We start from the raw sequence: 16,468 nt of genomic DNA on the forward strand, positions 1-16,468 counted from the left end.
TTTATAATTTTTTTTTTATGTTCCATGATTTCACAGTATCACTTACCACGTGTCGTCTTTACATAGAGTTCAGACCTGGCGGCCAGCCTCTCCTCGTGGTCCTGTCCGATGATGCCAAAAAGTTCTTTCCTTGCAGTGCATGTAAGAAATTTTCCTCCTCCTAACTGCTGTTAACTCTGTTTTTCCATTTCATAATTGCACGACTTTTGATCCTTCACCAAAGCCTGACGAATCCCTAAACCCTTGAAAACTAAAACCGGCGACCTTCTTGAATTCCTGATGCGAATCCTGCTTCCGTGGTTCAGATTGCCAGAGCAGCTTTGGTCCTTCCTTTTCATCTATGTTTGCTGCTTTGGAATTTCCAATTTTGTCGGTTCTTTTCTATATCTACAAGGTGGTTCTGCTCTACTGGGTGATTGGGAAAGGGTTTAGTATGGCTTTTTTTATGCATGTAGATCTTGTCTGACTTCATTCTTCTCTAGTTTGCTCGAAGTTGTCTGCTCCGTTGCAGCTCAGAGTAAGTAATGCCTAGAGAGCTTGATCCATTTCGGAGGCATGTGGAGGTTGTGGGGAACAAGTGGAAGTGCAGGTTTTGTGGCAAGGATTTTGGTGGAAGTGCTACGAGGATCAGGGCACACCTAGCTGGGTTTCCAGGCTACGGTATTCAACCATGCGAGAGAGTTGATGATCATGTGAGATCACAAGCTTCAAAGGCGATGAAAGGTAAAAGTGTGGCGGACGCAACCAACAGGGGAGGCCCATCTATTGAGTTAATGGGACAAGGAAGTGTCGGTACGGGCCTAATTGCAGTCCTTGGTAGTGACCATGCTTCGAATCCCCATGACATGCAGAACTCTAATCACAACTTGCCACAGCAACCATCTTGCCATTGGCAAAATGGAAATGTTGCTGGTGCGGCTTCAGTAGACTGTCAGTATCAAGAGTCTTTGTGTCTGGCTGATGGGCCCGTGGGTGATCTGAGTGATGAAAATGGAAATGGGACCACTTCATCTCTCCAGCAACCTTCAACCGATCCGCCGGCTTTGATTTTTCTCGATCCAAGTCAACTACCGGAGCTTTTTGATCAGTTTATTGATCTCGAGACGAGGTATGAACAACAGAATAGTAGAGGGCCATCACCATTGCAAAATCGTCGATCCCTTAACAACAGTGTGACAAATGGGTTGCATCAGTTAACTAGACCTGGTGTTGCGGCCCCTGGACCCCGTCCCAGTGACATAAGTACAATTGGCACTCCCCAGCATCCCGATCAAACACATTCCCGCTTCAATGAACAATGGAGAGGTGAAAGTGCTTCGTGTCCGCAAATATATTCAGCAGAGTGGATGTCTTATCTTCTTGATATGCCCTATCAGCCACGGTATTCAATTCCATCTTGTTATTCCGAGGGAATGCAAATGAGTGACCTGCAGAATCAAACGTTTCAATCATCATCAGAAACTGATCAATCCCTTCATGTGGGCACTTCAAATTGTTTGCAAGAGTGCAATCAAATCCCTATTGCCGAAGCAGTTCCCCTGTCCAACGCTGCAAGTGTAACCAATGCCATCCATCATTCTTGTCAACAGCCACTTCTTATATGTGATGAAGATTGTGGAAATGAGACCGGTTCCTTTCCCTCTCAAACTTCAATGGACATATCTCCGCCAAGTGCATCACAGCCTTCCACTGACCCTCATACTTTTGAGGAACTGGATGTGGATTTCCAAGTTCCAGATGGTGGAACTGACACAGAAGGCCCATTATCATCACAAGGTATGCCTTGAAGTGAAATTTCTCTTTTCTACTAATTGCATCCTTCTTTAACATATCCCACGTTTTCCCATTTAAAGGCGAATCCTTGGATGTTTCATTTGTGCACTTTCTCTCACATTTTAATCATGATATGTTAAAGGAGAATATCGGGCAAATGTAAATGTTTGTTTCAGTGCAGATGTTTTGTGGGATTACGTCTAGATTTTCACTCTTGAAAATTCATTGGTTGATTGATTAGGATTGTTTACTTATGATTCCAACCTGCTTTAATTTTGCAACCAGCTTCCAGGCACCTTCCAAGTCAAAGTCTTCCAGACCAACCTCTTAATCTTGAGACAACGAACACAGAGCATAACCCTAGAGTGTCATCGTCATCACTGAATAACCAGTTCTTGATTACATGTTTCCCACAAGCTCCGATGGACATAGATGCTAGTAGTCCATCATCATCGGAAGGTGCATGTTTATTTATCTAAATTGATCCTTATGTATCCTGATGTTACTTAATCAGCGAGAAGGATGAAATTCTTACAGTAGGATCTAACACATAGAATTCTTGGTGCACAATTAGCTATATGCAGAGGCGTGCCAATCACCAGTCATCCAAACACAGGCAACTTTGAAAATAATGGAGCTTTGAAAAGGAAGGTAGAACGACTCTACAATAGAGAAGCTGACATAAAGAACGAGTTAGAGTTTGCTGCATCTCTATCTCTGAAGAAGCAGAGAATAGAAGTTGTGACTTGGTTGATGAACGTGGAAAAGCTGAGGAAAAATTTCCAATGTCTTGAGCCAGCAAGCGCAGAAAATTTGCCACCACAACAACAGGTGGATATGTTGATGAAAGAAGCAGAAGACCTTATCATAAAAAGCAAATTTCCGGAAGGGCTGTTTGAGGTGGGAGATGGCAAAGTCAACATGTTATTAGAGCGAAAGTTGGAGGCAGGTAAGGCATTTCAGATAAATACTAAGAAGATCTTGCAGTGCCTAACAGAAAATCACATATCACGATTAGGCATATACGGTATGGGCGGTGTTGGGAAAACAACCATCATGGTGCACGTACACAATTGGCTCCTAAAAAATACAAACCATATTAATGTATTGTGGATTGCTGTCTCGCAAGATCTCAACATACATAAGTTGCAAGGTGACATTTGGAAGGCGCTAAAAGAAGGTGATCTAGACGAAGAGGATGCGATGAAACGAGCTGCAAAGTTGTTTGATAAATTAATTGAAAAAGGGAAGTCTGTACAGTTTGTACTTATCCTCGACGATGTTTGGGAACATTTTGATCTTGATGAGGTGGGTATCCCTGTTGAAGCTGATGGACCTAAGTTGGTGTTAACAACTCGGTCCTTTGAAGTATGCCGCCAGATGCATTGTCAGGAGAAGATAAAAATTGAACCTTTGTCTCCGAATGAGGCACAAAGCTTATTTTTGAAGGAACTTGGACCTGAAGAGGCTCTTAGTTTGGAAGTTGGAGCAGTTATGAAGTTAATTGTAGAAGAATGTGCTGGCCTACCACTCGGAATTGTCACGATGGCAAGAACCATGAGAGGAGTAAGTGATCTGTTTGAATGGAAGGATATCTTAGAGAGATTGAAAGAATCTAACATGGGGCAAATGGATATGGAAAAGAAGGTCTTAGCAAATTTAAAATTAAGTTACAATCGCCTGAGTAATCGTGAAGTCCAACAGTGTTTCTTATGCTGTGCACTTTATCCACAAGACCAACTAATTCATAAGTTTGAGCTGATAGAATTTTTCATTGATCAAGGATTGATTGGTGGATTGGATAAGAGGGAGAAACAATATGATAGAGGTCTCACCATACTGAACAAACTTGAAAATGTTTGCTTGTTGGAAAATGATCGGGGTATGGTCAAGATGCATGATTTGATCAGGGATATGGCTTTGCACGTGATGAGCGTGACTTCCATAGTTAAAGCTGGCAAGGGTTTGAAAAGGATTCTGAGTGAGGAATGCTGGATGGATGATGTAGAGAAAGTTTCTTTCATGAAGAATGACATTGGGGTTATTCCATCAAACATGTCGCCAAATTGTCCTAAACTGGCAACTTTGATATTCAATGACAGCTTATGGGGGGATGTGCTGATCCCTGAGTCTTTCTTCAAGCGATTGAAGGGGTTGAAGGTTCTGAACCTGAGTGGATGTGGGATCAGAAAGCTTCCCAATTCCATCTCGGATTTGGTAAACTTGAGGGCATTGTTGTTTAGGGAGTGTCGGGAATTGTGTCGTATTCCTTATTTAGGAAAGCTGAGTTCATTGAGGAAGTTGGATGTCCATGGATGTAGATATTTGAAAGCAGTGGAGGGCTTGGAATTGTTGGTGAACTTGACATACCTCGACTTATCCAAATCAGGTATAGAAAGATTAGTTGAAGGAACATTGGCAGGTTTGGTAAACCTGCAATATCTAAAGCTTGGGGAAGTGAATGGAGGAGGCGTGACAAAGTTATGGGCATTGGAGACTCTTGATCTTTCTTTCCAGAATGTCCTTGATTTCAACAAATACATGAGATTTCTCCAGCAGAGCGGCCCTCGTCACTATTACCAACTTGTGGTGAATCATAAAAAATCGTTGTGGTCTGCGTTCGTATATGTTGATCCAAGATTTGGGACATCGGAGAGGAAAATTGACATTGATTGTTGCGATAATGCTATTGTCAGGGCGGGAGGGGAAAGTAATGAGGATTCTATTTTGATTGCGCAAGATGTGCAGAGATTGGTGGGGAGAAAATGTGGAGGTATGACAAATTTGTCCAACATCGGCCCACTTGAAAGCCTCAAGGTGCTAATAATGGAAGAATGGGAAAACTTACAGACGCTCTGTGGAGGAGTAGATGAAGTAACTGACAATCCTGACTACCCTCTCCTATTCCCTAGTCTTAAGATGCTGACTGTCGAGAGATGTCCAAAACTGAAGTATCTCTTTGGGAATCATTCTAAAGTTACCCTTCCCCATCTACGACAGATTGTCATAAAAAACTGTGATGAATTACAAGGGATAACTGCAGCAGGAGCAGCATTTGCTACGCCACTCCCTGCCTTCCCTAGCCTAGAAAAGATTGTGATAGAGCGCTGTGCCAACATGAAGAGCGTGGTGGAATCTGAGTTGCTCCCTCACCTTCCTAACCTGAGAGAGGTTACAGTGCAGCATTGTGAGAAAATGGAGGAGATAATAGGAAGGGCTCCCCAAACCATACCACTAGGTGCCCTTTCTCTTCTTACCTCTCTTTGGATAGAGCGATGCCCCAGCCTGAGGAAGCTTCTTACTCATGAATTGCTCTGCCACCTCCCTAATCTCCACGGTATCGTAGTCCATGACTGCAAAAGGATGGAGGAGATAATAGGCCGTGAAGGGCAATGGCAACAACTAGGAGATGAAGTATGCTGCCTAAACACCAGTAACACCCGTTCCTCCTTGCCAAAGTTAAAATTCTTGAATCTAATTACACTACCAGAATTGGGGAGCATATATGATGGGACGATAAATTGCGATTCCATCCAATATATCAGATTATGGGATTGTCCGAAGCTGAAGAGGATTCCTCTGCATCTGCCCATACCAAATAACGGCTTCCCTTCTCTTAGGGAGATTAGTGTAGATGATGATGCAAGTTGGGAGTCGCTGGAGTGGGGTCCTCCTCATGTCAAGTCTATGCTTCGACCCTTTGTCCATTTTTAATTCTTCAAGTAATTCCAGCATAACCCGTAAGTCTTTATGATAGTCTATCTATCTTTTCATTTTCCCCCCTTTCCTTTTCCAATAGTAATACTAATTAGTTGCTTCGACTTTTGGTGAACAGGTTTCATGCATATTATACTGAAGTTGAGTGTCCTCTTGGAACAACTACAATGGATCTCTGCATATGTTGGATTCTTTTGTCTTCATTGTGATCTCATTTTGCTTAACTTCTTCCTGATGTCCAAGGTACTTCTGTTTTCTGCCATTTATATCGGTCATCACTGTCTCTGCTATGTATTTGTCAGCAATACTCTTTTACTTTTAAACCCAACTTGACGAATCATTTCCCCATCAAAAAGCTTTGCATTTTCCACAATGCACTTCATATTTGCTTTTGCTCATTTAATAGTGCAGACAAATCATTAAAAAATTTTAGCACATGTTTCTTGAATCCTTCTTGATTGAACAGCTCGGATTGCGATATCATCGCTTACATGTGGGGAATTGCATACCCAGTAGCTCTTGTTGATTTACCTTACTGTAAAGTTGACTAATATCAAGGTTTTGAACTCCTTAAGAAAATACGTGACATTGCTTTCTGTTGGTAGTTTGGGACGATGCTTATTACCTTTGGTACTGTCCTGTGTATTTTCTGTCCAAGAGTTATAATTTAATGCAGACTGCGGCAATGTTAAAATTGGTGCTTAGTACACCGCCAATACCTGCAACATTATTTTTCGAGGTTGACTTCTAACTTCTCCATAGATGCTTGTTGCCCCCAACTCCAACTTCAAATGGAGCAATTGCCTGTATCCGGATCATGCTCCACAGATGCTTGCACCTTAGAGCAGGGAGATCTCACCTTGTCCAGCGGTGGATCTGCGCTTGCTCACATGATCTGTCTTCATCTAAATTATGTTCCTTCAAGTGAGGCAACAGCTTCACCCATGGATCCTCGCTGTAACTTTCTCTTTGCTTCATCCACCTTCCATCCCAGCACAATCAAAGTTCATCACTTCAAACTCAGTCGCCTCAAGTTCATCAATGCCAAGCCCATTAAGAGTAGGAAATAGAGTGCCAAACCTCCCTTCTTCCTGGGGGACTTAACACAACCGAAACTGCTGTTAGATAGTGCAAGTGTGTGGAATAGGCGTACTTTACTCAAGAATAGATATTAAATGCATTTCTAGCAATATAGGAAATGCTTGTATAAAGATACTTATTGACCTATGGATTAGCTTTCCTTTACTTTCTGGTTTAAAAAGATCAAGACTTCTGTTGGAATAATTTTCACTGCATTTTCCTATATTCCCACCTCCACTCCTATCTCATTTTCCTTCCATTCTTCTTCTTCTCTTGCCCTCTTTCTTGTTTTATTATAGGCATGATGCGGTTTTGCTGGATTTTTCTTTGATGGTTTTTTCCCCTGGAATTCTTCACGAAGTACAAATACGTCATTTTGTTGCCCTTCCGTAGAATTAATCCAGTGACTGAAACAAATACAAAGTAATGCACATCCGGGCCCAACTCCCATAGTTGAAACCGCCAGAATCTTATGCTATTTGTTTTATCTCAACCACAATTTTCAGTAAAGCACCTGGTGGCACTGTAGACATCGGCAGCATCTTATTAATTAATAGAACTAGAATCAAAATTGACGTGCTTTCTGCATGGTAATCTTCATCCCTTGTTCTTGAAGGAATCTAGTACCTAAAATACAAGTTCAGAAACTGACAAAAATAGAGCTAGATATAACTCTCTTGCTTTCCCCTCATCACACACACGCCCACACATACATACTCACATCCGGAACAATGGACATCTTGATCGCTCTTCTTCTCTTTCTTCTACCAGTTCTCTTTCTGTTAGGCTGGAGAAGACGAGGATCATCAAGAAAGCTGCCTCCGGGTTCATTGGGAATCCCCATCATAGGCCAAAGCATTGGCCTGCTCCGAGCCATGAGGACAAACACGGGAGAGAAATGGGTCCGAGAGATAGTGAGGAAGCATGGACCGATCTCAAAGCTCACTCTCTTGGGCAAACCGACGGTGTTCATTCACGGACAAGCAGCAAACAAGTTCATATTCTACGGAGACAGCAGCATGCTCGCCTACAACCAACCGTCATCCATGCACGCGATTCTGGGAGACCGCAATCTGTTTGAACTCGGTGGCCAAGATCACTGACGCGTGAGAGAATCTATCATGTCGTTCTTGAGACCAGAATCCCTGAAGCAGTACGTGGGCAAAATGGATGAAGAAGTCAGAAAGCACATCAAGTTGCACTGGCAGGGAAAGGAAAAAGTTGCGGTATGTCGACAGTAAATTTTTTAGATGCACATGGTGTATGCACTCAAATAGTCTCAAATACTGACAGTGTGCATAATCTATTCAATAAAGGGAAGCAGAGTAAATGACACTAATGTTTTGATCTTCCTATAGGCATTGCCCCTGATGAAAATCCTTACATTCAACATCATTTGCTCTCTCCTCTTTGATACGGAGGAAGGAGCTGAAAGAGAGAAATTCTCGCAAAACTTTCACGAAATGATAGAGGGAATGTGGTCCATCCCAGTAAACCTGCCATTCATGCGCTACAATCGGAGCCTCCGAGCAAGCTCCAGGATCCAAGATTTGTTGAAGGAACTTGTACAGGAGAAGAAGGTGAAACTAGAGCAGCACGCTGCAGCTCCTCATCAAGACTTGATCACTTGCTTGTTAAGTAAGCGCAACGAAGGAAACGAACGGGTTTTGACTGACAATGAAATTCTGCACAATATCTTTGCTTGTCATGGTTGCTAGACATGATACCTCATCCATACTTATAACTTTTGTGCTGCGTTTTCTATCTAAGAATCCTGCTGTTTATAAAGCAGTTCCTCAAGGTAAACATCCTCTATTCCTAGCGTCTTTTTAGATTTGTCGAATTTGCATATAGATCCCTACAGCACAAGAAGGAAGGAAAATTGAAACAAAACGAAGAAGAATTTGTTCAAACCTAGTTCATTCTCAAGGATCATGAATAATCTCTATCTTGCTGATGGATAATGGATGGCTTGATAAAATGTACGAGAAATCAATACATAAATTTGTCGGAATTTCCAAAGCCAAACAAAGCTCAGAAGCATGTCCCTTCCCCCTTATTGTGATGGAAACACTAAAGATGGTTCCACCTATTTTTGGTGGCTTCAGGGTAGCCTTAAGGGATATTGACTACTGTGGGTACCTCATTCCTAAAGGATGGCAAGTAAGGATGCAAATAACTTTTCCTAATTTCTTCAAATGCTTGCTTACACTTTCTGCCATTTATTCTCTCTATCTGTGAAGCCAGTCGGCTAACATACATTTGGTATTTGATGTGTGATTTATAGGTCTTCTGGGCATCGGACATGACACACATGGATGAGAGCATATTCCCCGAGCCATCGAAGTTTAATCCTGCTAGATCTGAAAACCAGAAGTCCGTGCCGCCCTACAGCTTTATTCCTTTCGGAGGAGGGCCTCGGATATGCCCAGGAAACGAATTCGCGAGGATCGAAACCCTGGTTGCAATCCATTATCTAGTCACTGAGTACTCTTGGGAGTTATGTTCAGATGATCATTACATTAGGGACCCCACGCTAGTACCTAGCCAAGGACTAATGCTCCGGATTGTGCCAAAGAAACAGAAATGAAGTGCAGCTCTTTCCTCGACTATCCAGGACTTTCGCGGTGCCGCCTTTATAGGACTTGGCTACATCAAACGCATCCCCATGGTGACAAGTTAAAACATCATAGACCCAATAAAGAAGCCAGTGGTTTGAGAAGCTCTTCTGAATAATATAACCAACAGCATTCTGCCAATCTTGTATGTTTTCAATTTGCATGATGCTATGTGCATGTCGTCAGTACAAATTTGAGAGTTCGCTCGACTCCCCAGTTTTCAATTTGCATGATGCTATCCATCATTTTTGCTCTTAAATTTGGATTCGGAAATGGAGAACTTCCCGCGTAGCTCGACCCGGGCTGCAATCCATCATTGTCGCTCTTAAATATGGATTTCCTCTACTCGAAATCATTCCTTATTCTCTGAGCATGGATAATACATCAACAAGCTGAGAGTCACAGAGCTTGATTTGTGGCCACACTCGGTGGCCTCTACTACAGTCACAGAGCCACTTGCCCTAAGCGCTTGACTAAAATACCCCTCGAAGATGCCTACTTCATCCTTTTCAACAGCCGTTCTCATCTCAAGACCGCCAAACCGACACTCGGGGGCGATGGCTATGGGAATCTCCACCTATAAAACGCTCCTTTGGGAACTCGTCTTCACCATGTCCTTGCTCCTCAACGTCGGTATCAACACCACCTTCGAATGCCCGTCCTCCCTCCCTCCTCTCGCGTCAGAGTTCTCCGCTGCCGACGAAGGTACATCTTCCTCCTCCATCTCTCTGTTCACCACCACCAAAGGCAACAAGAAAAAGATTCATTCGTTCCTTTACGAACCTTTTGAACAAAAGGATGGATCTCACAGCTCCCAAACGGTATCACCGTCAAAAGCCATCATTGTTGTGGAATAAATACCATATTGCTTTAAAAGTTTAAGCTGAGAGATGAACACGCTTTTTAGTATCTAAACATTCTAACACTCCTCCTTAGTTTAGGGCCAGTTTGATTTGAACGCATGATCTCTTCCTCTTATATTTTGTGAGATTTTGTGGGATCACTGCCAACCGTTCTAAAAGTTATAGATGAATGAATGGTTTAAATATTTTAGTATTATAGCAAGTGTACTCATCCCATGTAGAAGTTAAAAGAGATCCCAAAAAGTTTGTTCCTTTTCTTGTGCTCACTTGTTCCTTTGTTTCTCATCTCATGGAGTAGAGTTTGCTTGTCGTCTCCAACAATGGCATTGGAGTTGTCCGGAGGAGGCTTATCGGGGGTTGCGGTTGGGGAGGCAAGGGGTGGCGATTCAAGGGGCTTGTCGAACTCAAATATGAGGGAGAGTTGAACCGGAGAAGGGAGTGTGGAAGTTAGCGATGCTGGAGAACTCGAAATTTCGCGACAACGATTTCTTCGTGGTGTTTCCATGTGTGGATATTGCGATTGTTCTAGTGATGGTTTTGAGCGTCAGGGTTAGTGATCAATTCCATATCTTCTACTATTTGGTGGGATTCAGCTCAAAAACCGATCTGAACTGAATTGTGTTTTTGGTTGGGGTTATATGCGGGTCGGGGTCTCGGGCCGGGTCGTGATAAACACATGCACGTGCACCCAGCAACCAAACCCCTCTGAGGTCGAGTATCATGGAATCCCGACCTCCACCGAACCTGTGGAGAGGCCTAACTCTTATACTAGTAACATTTACCGGGTAATACAAGTTGAAACTAAGTCTCGAGCTTTCTCTGCCCTTTTATATGTGTACTTAGACATTTACGTGACCATATATCATTTCACTTTAGACATACATCATAGTTCACAAAACTAAACATTCCTAGAAGAAGGAAGCATCGAATGTAGATAATCCTGCGGTAAACATTCAAGTAGCAAGAACATTTAAATAAATAGAACATAATGAAATATCGAACTATAAGAATAACGGTTGACATTACTCATACGTCGTCGTTGCATTATTGACTTATATAAAGTGTCCATGCAAACATTATAAGGAAATCACACAAACGCTATATGGGTTTGGCGTATGATATCAGCAAAATTATTCGAATCCGGGCAACCCCACGATGGAAGGGCGCACTATCTTTTCATATATGAAGGAACCAAAACCCAGAGGGTGTTGTAAGCGTATGATATGAAATGAGTGCTAGCCATCAGATGGCCCACTAGATGGGGGCAGAGATGAACACTTCTCATTCATATGGGGGTGTGGGTCCCATTCATCGTACGGGGATGGCAGAAGGAAGATGGAAACTCCCATACTTTTCACCTGTAATAAAAAATAATAATAATAAAAACAAATGGAAAAGGAAAACCGAGGGTAACAACTCACAGTCTCACACCAATATGCATATGTAAGAGCAGAAGAGGAAAAAAAAAATAAAATTATTGCAGCTTACATAATCAAACTCCTCTTTTTCATGCCACTCGTCAAACTCGAATGTTTTGGAACCGGCTGTCACATAGAAGTCCCATTCCAAACGGAATGCGGTTCCAAAGAAATAATGATCGACACATGTCCAATTAATGGGTTTGGTGACCTGGATGAGCAAATCCAAACTCATGGTTAAAAGCAAGATTTTTTTTTTTGGGGTTAAAAGCAAGATACGTACCTACAATTAGGCTGTGTTTGGTCGTTGGAATTTCTGGTCAGGATAGGATTGGATAAGATAAAATAAGAAATTCAAGGATTTGGCTATATCCTATCCACTGTTTGGTGAATTGCGTATTTAAAGTCGGATATTCCCATATTCTATCCTATCCTGCGTTTGGTAGAAACCGTATATCAATATAAAGGACATATATGCCCCTACGTGATGCTCATGAAATATTCGATCTTATTACTATAAAAATAACGTTCTCATACACAAATAAACTTGAGAATATGCACATTTTATTAGATTTTAAAACCTTTTTGCAAAAAATAAATAAATAAATAAAATGAAAATAGAAACAAATGAGACAAAAAAGTTGTCATCGTCGTCTTCATGTTTGCCCCATGAACTTGAAGCCTTTTCCATACACAATCAAGCAAAGGTTGCAATCTATGGAAAATAGAGCACCCACCGGAGGAAACCTTTTCATGTGTAGTAGCACAAGATCCTTTAGAATAATGAACAAGTTTTTCTTGGCGTTATCTTAGCGAGTTGACCCTCTCCAATCTATATCGACTTTCACCGCCGAATATCTTGCCTAGGAAGGCAGTCGCGAACGAGCATAAAGAAAAAGAATTGAGCAAATAAATAAATAAATATGAAAGCAAGGGTACGGTGAGACTACAATAACAACTATGAATGAAGCTTCAAACTTCACAAGAAACAACATATTCCAAAAAACTAAAGCATTCCAATAAATAGTAAAATCAACATTGTTCAATGTTGTTCATTGTCTAAAAACAGCAAAAAGAGACTACACACGACATTTCTCTTCTATCATCTCTTGGAGGTGCATGTCCACAAATGCCTTCCTATCATCTCCTTGAAATAAAAAAAAAAAAGATTAATATTCTCAGGATCCTTCAGAATTTTTCTACACAATTTTATTCTGTCCATGGTATCTAGAGACATCTTAAGAAGCTCTTCATTGATGTTTCTCTTGTTGTCATTCAAATCTTTACCATGTCCGATGTGGCTAGCAATCATCTCCATCCTCTCATTAGCTTTTTCCATAAAAGAGCCAAAAGTGCTTGCAATTTCAACTAACCCAGCAGCCCACTTGTCACTTTCTTTTAGCCATTTTTCTTCTTGAAGAATCAACAACATTTTGCGTTTGAGAAGATGATAGTAGCGGTGAGTTTTGACTTGCACCAGTAGTAGTCACGCTATAATGATTCTCACCTTCTTCATTATCTACTGTCGCATGAGCTTCTGAAGGGTCTTTACCAAGATTTCCCTTGGCACGGTCTTTTCCAAATACAGTTGCTAGTCGATCATATTGAGGGAAGGACTTTCCTCTCAAAGAAGCAGCTCTTGGATAGGCCTACAAAGAAAATATATTATTTTTTTAAAAAAGAAACAATTTGTAAAGAAGAAAAATGAGAAGAAGTAACACTAACCTTGAAATATTTTTGCCAACTATCTATTTTTGCCAACTATCTTCCAAATGAATATCAATAGAATGTTTTTCATGATCCCATCCAAAGCCACTCTGATCCTTCAAGTCATAAATATGATTATACAACTTTTTCAAGTTTCTCATTTTCGACTCAATATGAGGATTACCCTTAATGCCAGAACCAAGAAACTTTTCTTCAAGCCACTTCTCTAACAAAATCATGTAGCCACTCTTGAAACCGTTATCAACTTTCATTCCTCGCGCAACTAGTTCTTCAAGATCATCTAGAAGTGCATTTTCTTCATATATTGTCCATACAAGTCGGTCTCTCTTTGATCCTCTTCCTTGAGTTTGACTAAAATCGCTACCTTCCATTTCTAAACATCTCATTGTAATTTTACAAAATTTAATGATAGAGGATATCACGGTAGAGAAAATTTAATGATAAAGACAACATAGTAATAAAAATTTAAAATGATATAGCCATAATTCAAACATTACATAAGGAATATTTTTCTCCATAATGACAAATCAACATCATATTATACATGTCTAATAGCAATGGAAACAAAAACATCTTACAAAACAAGCCTTACCGTAATTAGAAATAAATGAGACAAGGAATAATGTCAAATCAGGCACCTCCTCCATGTCCTCGACTTGCATTCCACTCATTAAACATTTGTATTGCCAAATTTTGCCTCCATGTTGTCCAACAATCCGACGGTTCAAGAACATTAATTGTTTCCACATCTTCAATGGTGTTAGCAACTTCATCTAATTGTGCCTCAATTGGATCAATAGCCATTTCTCTTCTTATCAAGTTGTGTATAAGGCAACAAGCTATAATAATTTGACCTTGCGTTCTAATTGGATAAAAAGATGGACTCCTAAGAATAGCCCACCGTAACTTTAGTAGACCGAAGCATCTTTCTATGACATTTCTAGCTTGAGAATGCTTCATGTTGAAGTACTCCTCATGGGAATTTGGCATACAACCTTCTCTCCACTCGAATAGGTGGTATTGAGTACTTCTATAAGGAGCAACAAAGTCCTCCCCATTTGTGTATCCGGCATCTACAAGACAATAATTACCTAATAACAAATGATAACATTATTAATTGTTTTTGAATCATCAAAACCTACACGTTAAATAATGTAACATATTGATAAGGGCTTATCTCACCAATGGAAATCTTCAGACCATTGGGTTTAACCAAGGCATCTCGAAGCACTTTAGAATCTGCCGCTGAACCTTCCCATCCAGGTAAAACGTATACGAATCTCATGTCTCGTGAGCAAACTCCTAACACATTAGTCGCTATCTCACCCTTTCTATTTCGGTGTCTTGGTTTATCAACCTCTAGAACACGTACTCTAATGTATGTGCCATCTAATCCTTATGTTTAAAGTATTAAATTAATCCATGTAATTGCAAAGCAAACATACCTTAAACCATTTCCATCTCTCGTCGGTGCATTCCTTTGGAACCGGTTCGGGTGACACAAGAAGCACACTATGCATTCTTATCACAACACTTAAAACTAAGTTAAAATACCTACTTATTGTCTCCCTAGACCTCATAAATCTAAACTTGATAACACGATTTTTCACATGATGGGCAAGTATATGTAGGAACATTGCTACTTGTTCTTCTATAGTCACAATTCCATCTTCTTTTAACCTACCAATTGTACGTGCCAACTCGCATAGTAGAGTAAATGTACATCTATCCATCCTAAGTTGTTCCACACAATTCAAGTCGCTACTGTTAATGAGGCGATCAAGGTGATCTAAACGAGCTTGCCTTTTAAAAAATGTGCGATCCTTCAATATATGTTTACGGTAGTGACTTTCAGCAGCCGTCGATGCCACAATCATATACATCATACACAAAAGCAACATCTGCGGGTTCATCTCCTCTAATATCAAAATGCTAAAAATTTCCTCTCTCTCATCGTGATCCATTTCTAATAAGGAAAAAAAAAACAATAACATTAGGCAAATACTAACTAGTAGGTTAGATAATAGCAAAATCATCCAAAACAATGTCTTTTCCAAATCAATTGATTTTCACGGAATCTTACGAAATTAATATATGATTATTCATCCTCTGCCCAAAATCCCTTCGCTTCAAGTAATATACCCTCGAGCTTCCTTGCAAAACAGCCCATACATCAACTAATTCAATGGAACTCTATCTATCAATGACTCAAGTCCCTAAGACCAAAGTTTGACTTCACAAAATTTGCTCAAAAAGCTGTGTCAACCAAATTATGTTTCGCAACCTCTCTTTCGTGGGCTCTATTTTTTGCATGCTTTGAGTTATACTTTTGAGAAACAACTCTCTGTCTTAGGTCAAAAAGCTATGTTGATATTCAACTCGTGACTGAAAGATGATCTCATTAAATCATCGGAAAATCAGTAGAGAACTCATGCACCGACATTTGCTTCTTAACCCGCAAAAGCCCTAAACCGGCTACGACACCATCTAATTGCCTAAACCAAAAAATGAAAATTATAAACCCAAACTACTGAAAAAAATTGCAGAAGCAATATGTAGACGATCATGGATGGATACACACCTTCGCAAATTGCGAAGCAAGTCTGTAAACATGAAAAAAAAAATTGCAGAAGTAAGCTCTAGACGATCATGGATGAATACATACCTTCACAAATTGCAGAAGCAAGCTGTAGCGTGGGTGAAGGAGTGCATGAATGAAGGGGTAGGGTTTCTAAAAATTAGCTTTTATATGACGGATAAGAAAAATCCTATATGACCTTATCTTACCCCTTCCTCTCGGAATTTTTTATCCGGGTTATATTCTCTCTATATCAAATATTATACTATCCGAGATACTTACCAAACACGGGATATGATAAAATATATTCTATCCCAAGTTTTATACAGACGACTAAATGCAGCCTAAGAGTCTAAAATTGGAGACCCGATTGTGTTGACGTTGCTTGGTGACGCTCCGTCGAGTCCGAGTTGTCCAATAGCAATAATTAGGTCCCTCCCATCCTAGAAACTTGTGATTTTTCAGGATTTGTATTCTTCTGTTTGAGAGATAATGATATTCCGTAGATTTTGAAAACTGTTGTGTAGTAATTGCAACTAGCAGTGTCCCTTAGCGAGTTTCCTAATTTGTCGACCAGATTTTGGGTTGAAGAAGCTTTTAGGTCTTTTAATACTTTGGAGCTTTCTTTTGGTGACAACGGTTTCGATCAACAAGTTTATGCAGTATCATAGATAAAAACCAGGGAAAATTTCA

The 16,468-nt window shown here is 40.5% G+C and overlaps 2 protein-coding genes and 1 pseudogene across 27 annotated transcripts in view; all 3 read left to right on the forward strand.

Moving 5' to 3' along the window:
* LOC115750019 (mitogen-activated protein kinase kinase kinase 5-like) overlaps positions 1 to 16,468 on the forward strand; it is a 31,541-nt gene that overhangs the window by 11,994 nt on the left and 3,079 nt on the right. The gene's annotated exons all lie outside the window — the stretch shown is intronic.
* Positions 1 to 16,468, forward strand: part of LOC115750013 (putative disease resistance protein At4g10780) — a 22,189-nt gene continuing 5,721 nt past the window's right edge. The window contains exons 1-5 of one of the 8 annotated variants that reach the window (XM_048274278.1): positions 1 to 141; positions 483 to 1,776; positions 2,059 to 2,232; positions 2,348 to 5,513; positions 5,609 to 6,734. In XM_048274278.1, coding sequence (XP_048130235.1) covers positions 525 to 1,776; positions 2,059 to 2,232; positions 2,348 to 5,487 — 4,566 coding nt within the window. In that variant the 5' untranslated portion in view covers positions 1 to 141; positions 483 to 524 and the 3' untranslated portion in view covers positions 5,488 to 5,513; positions 5,609 to 6,734. The other 7 variants (XR_004016422.2, XR_004016423.2, XM_030687105.2 and 4 more) reach the window with 7 other exon arrangements.
* LOC125313819 lies at positions 7,225 to 9,397 on the forward strand (annotated as a pseudogene).

Source organism: Rhodamnia argentea, chromosome 2 (genome assembly GCF_020921035.1).
Source record: "Rhodamnia argentea isolate NSW1041297 chromosome 2, ASM2092103v1, whole genome shotgun sequence".
Taxonomy (NCBI): domain Eukaryota; kingdom Viridiplantae; phylum Streptophyta; class Magnoliopsida; order Myrtales; family Myrtaceae; genus Rhodamnia; species Rhodamnia argentea.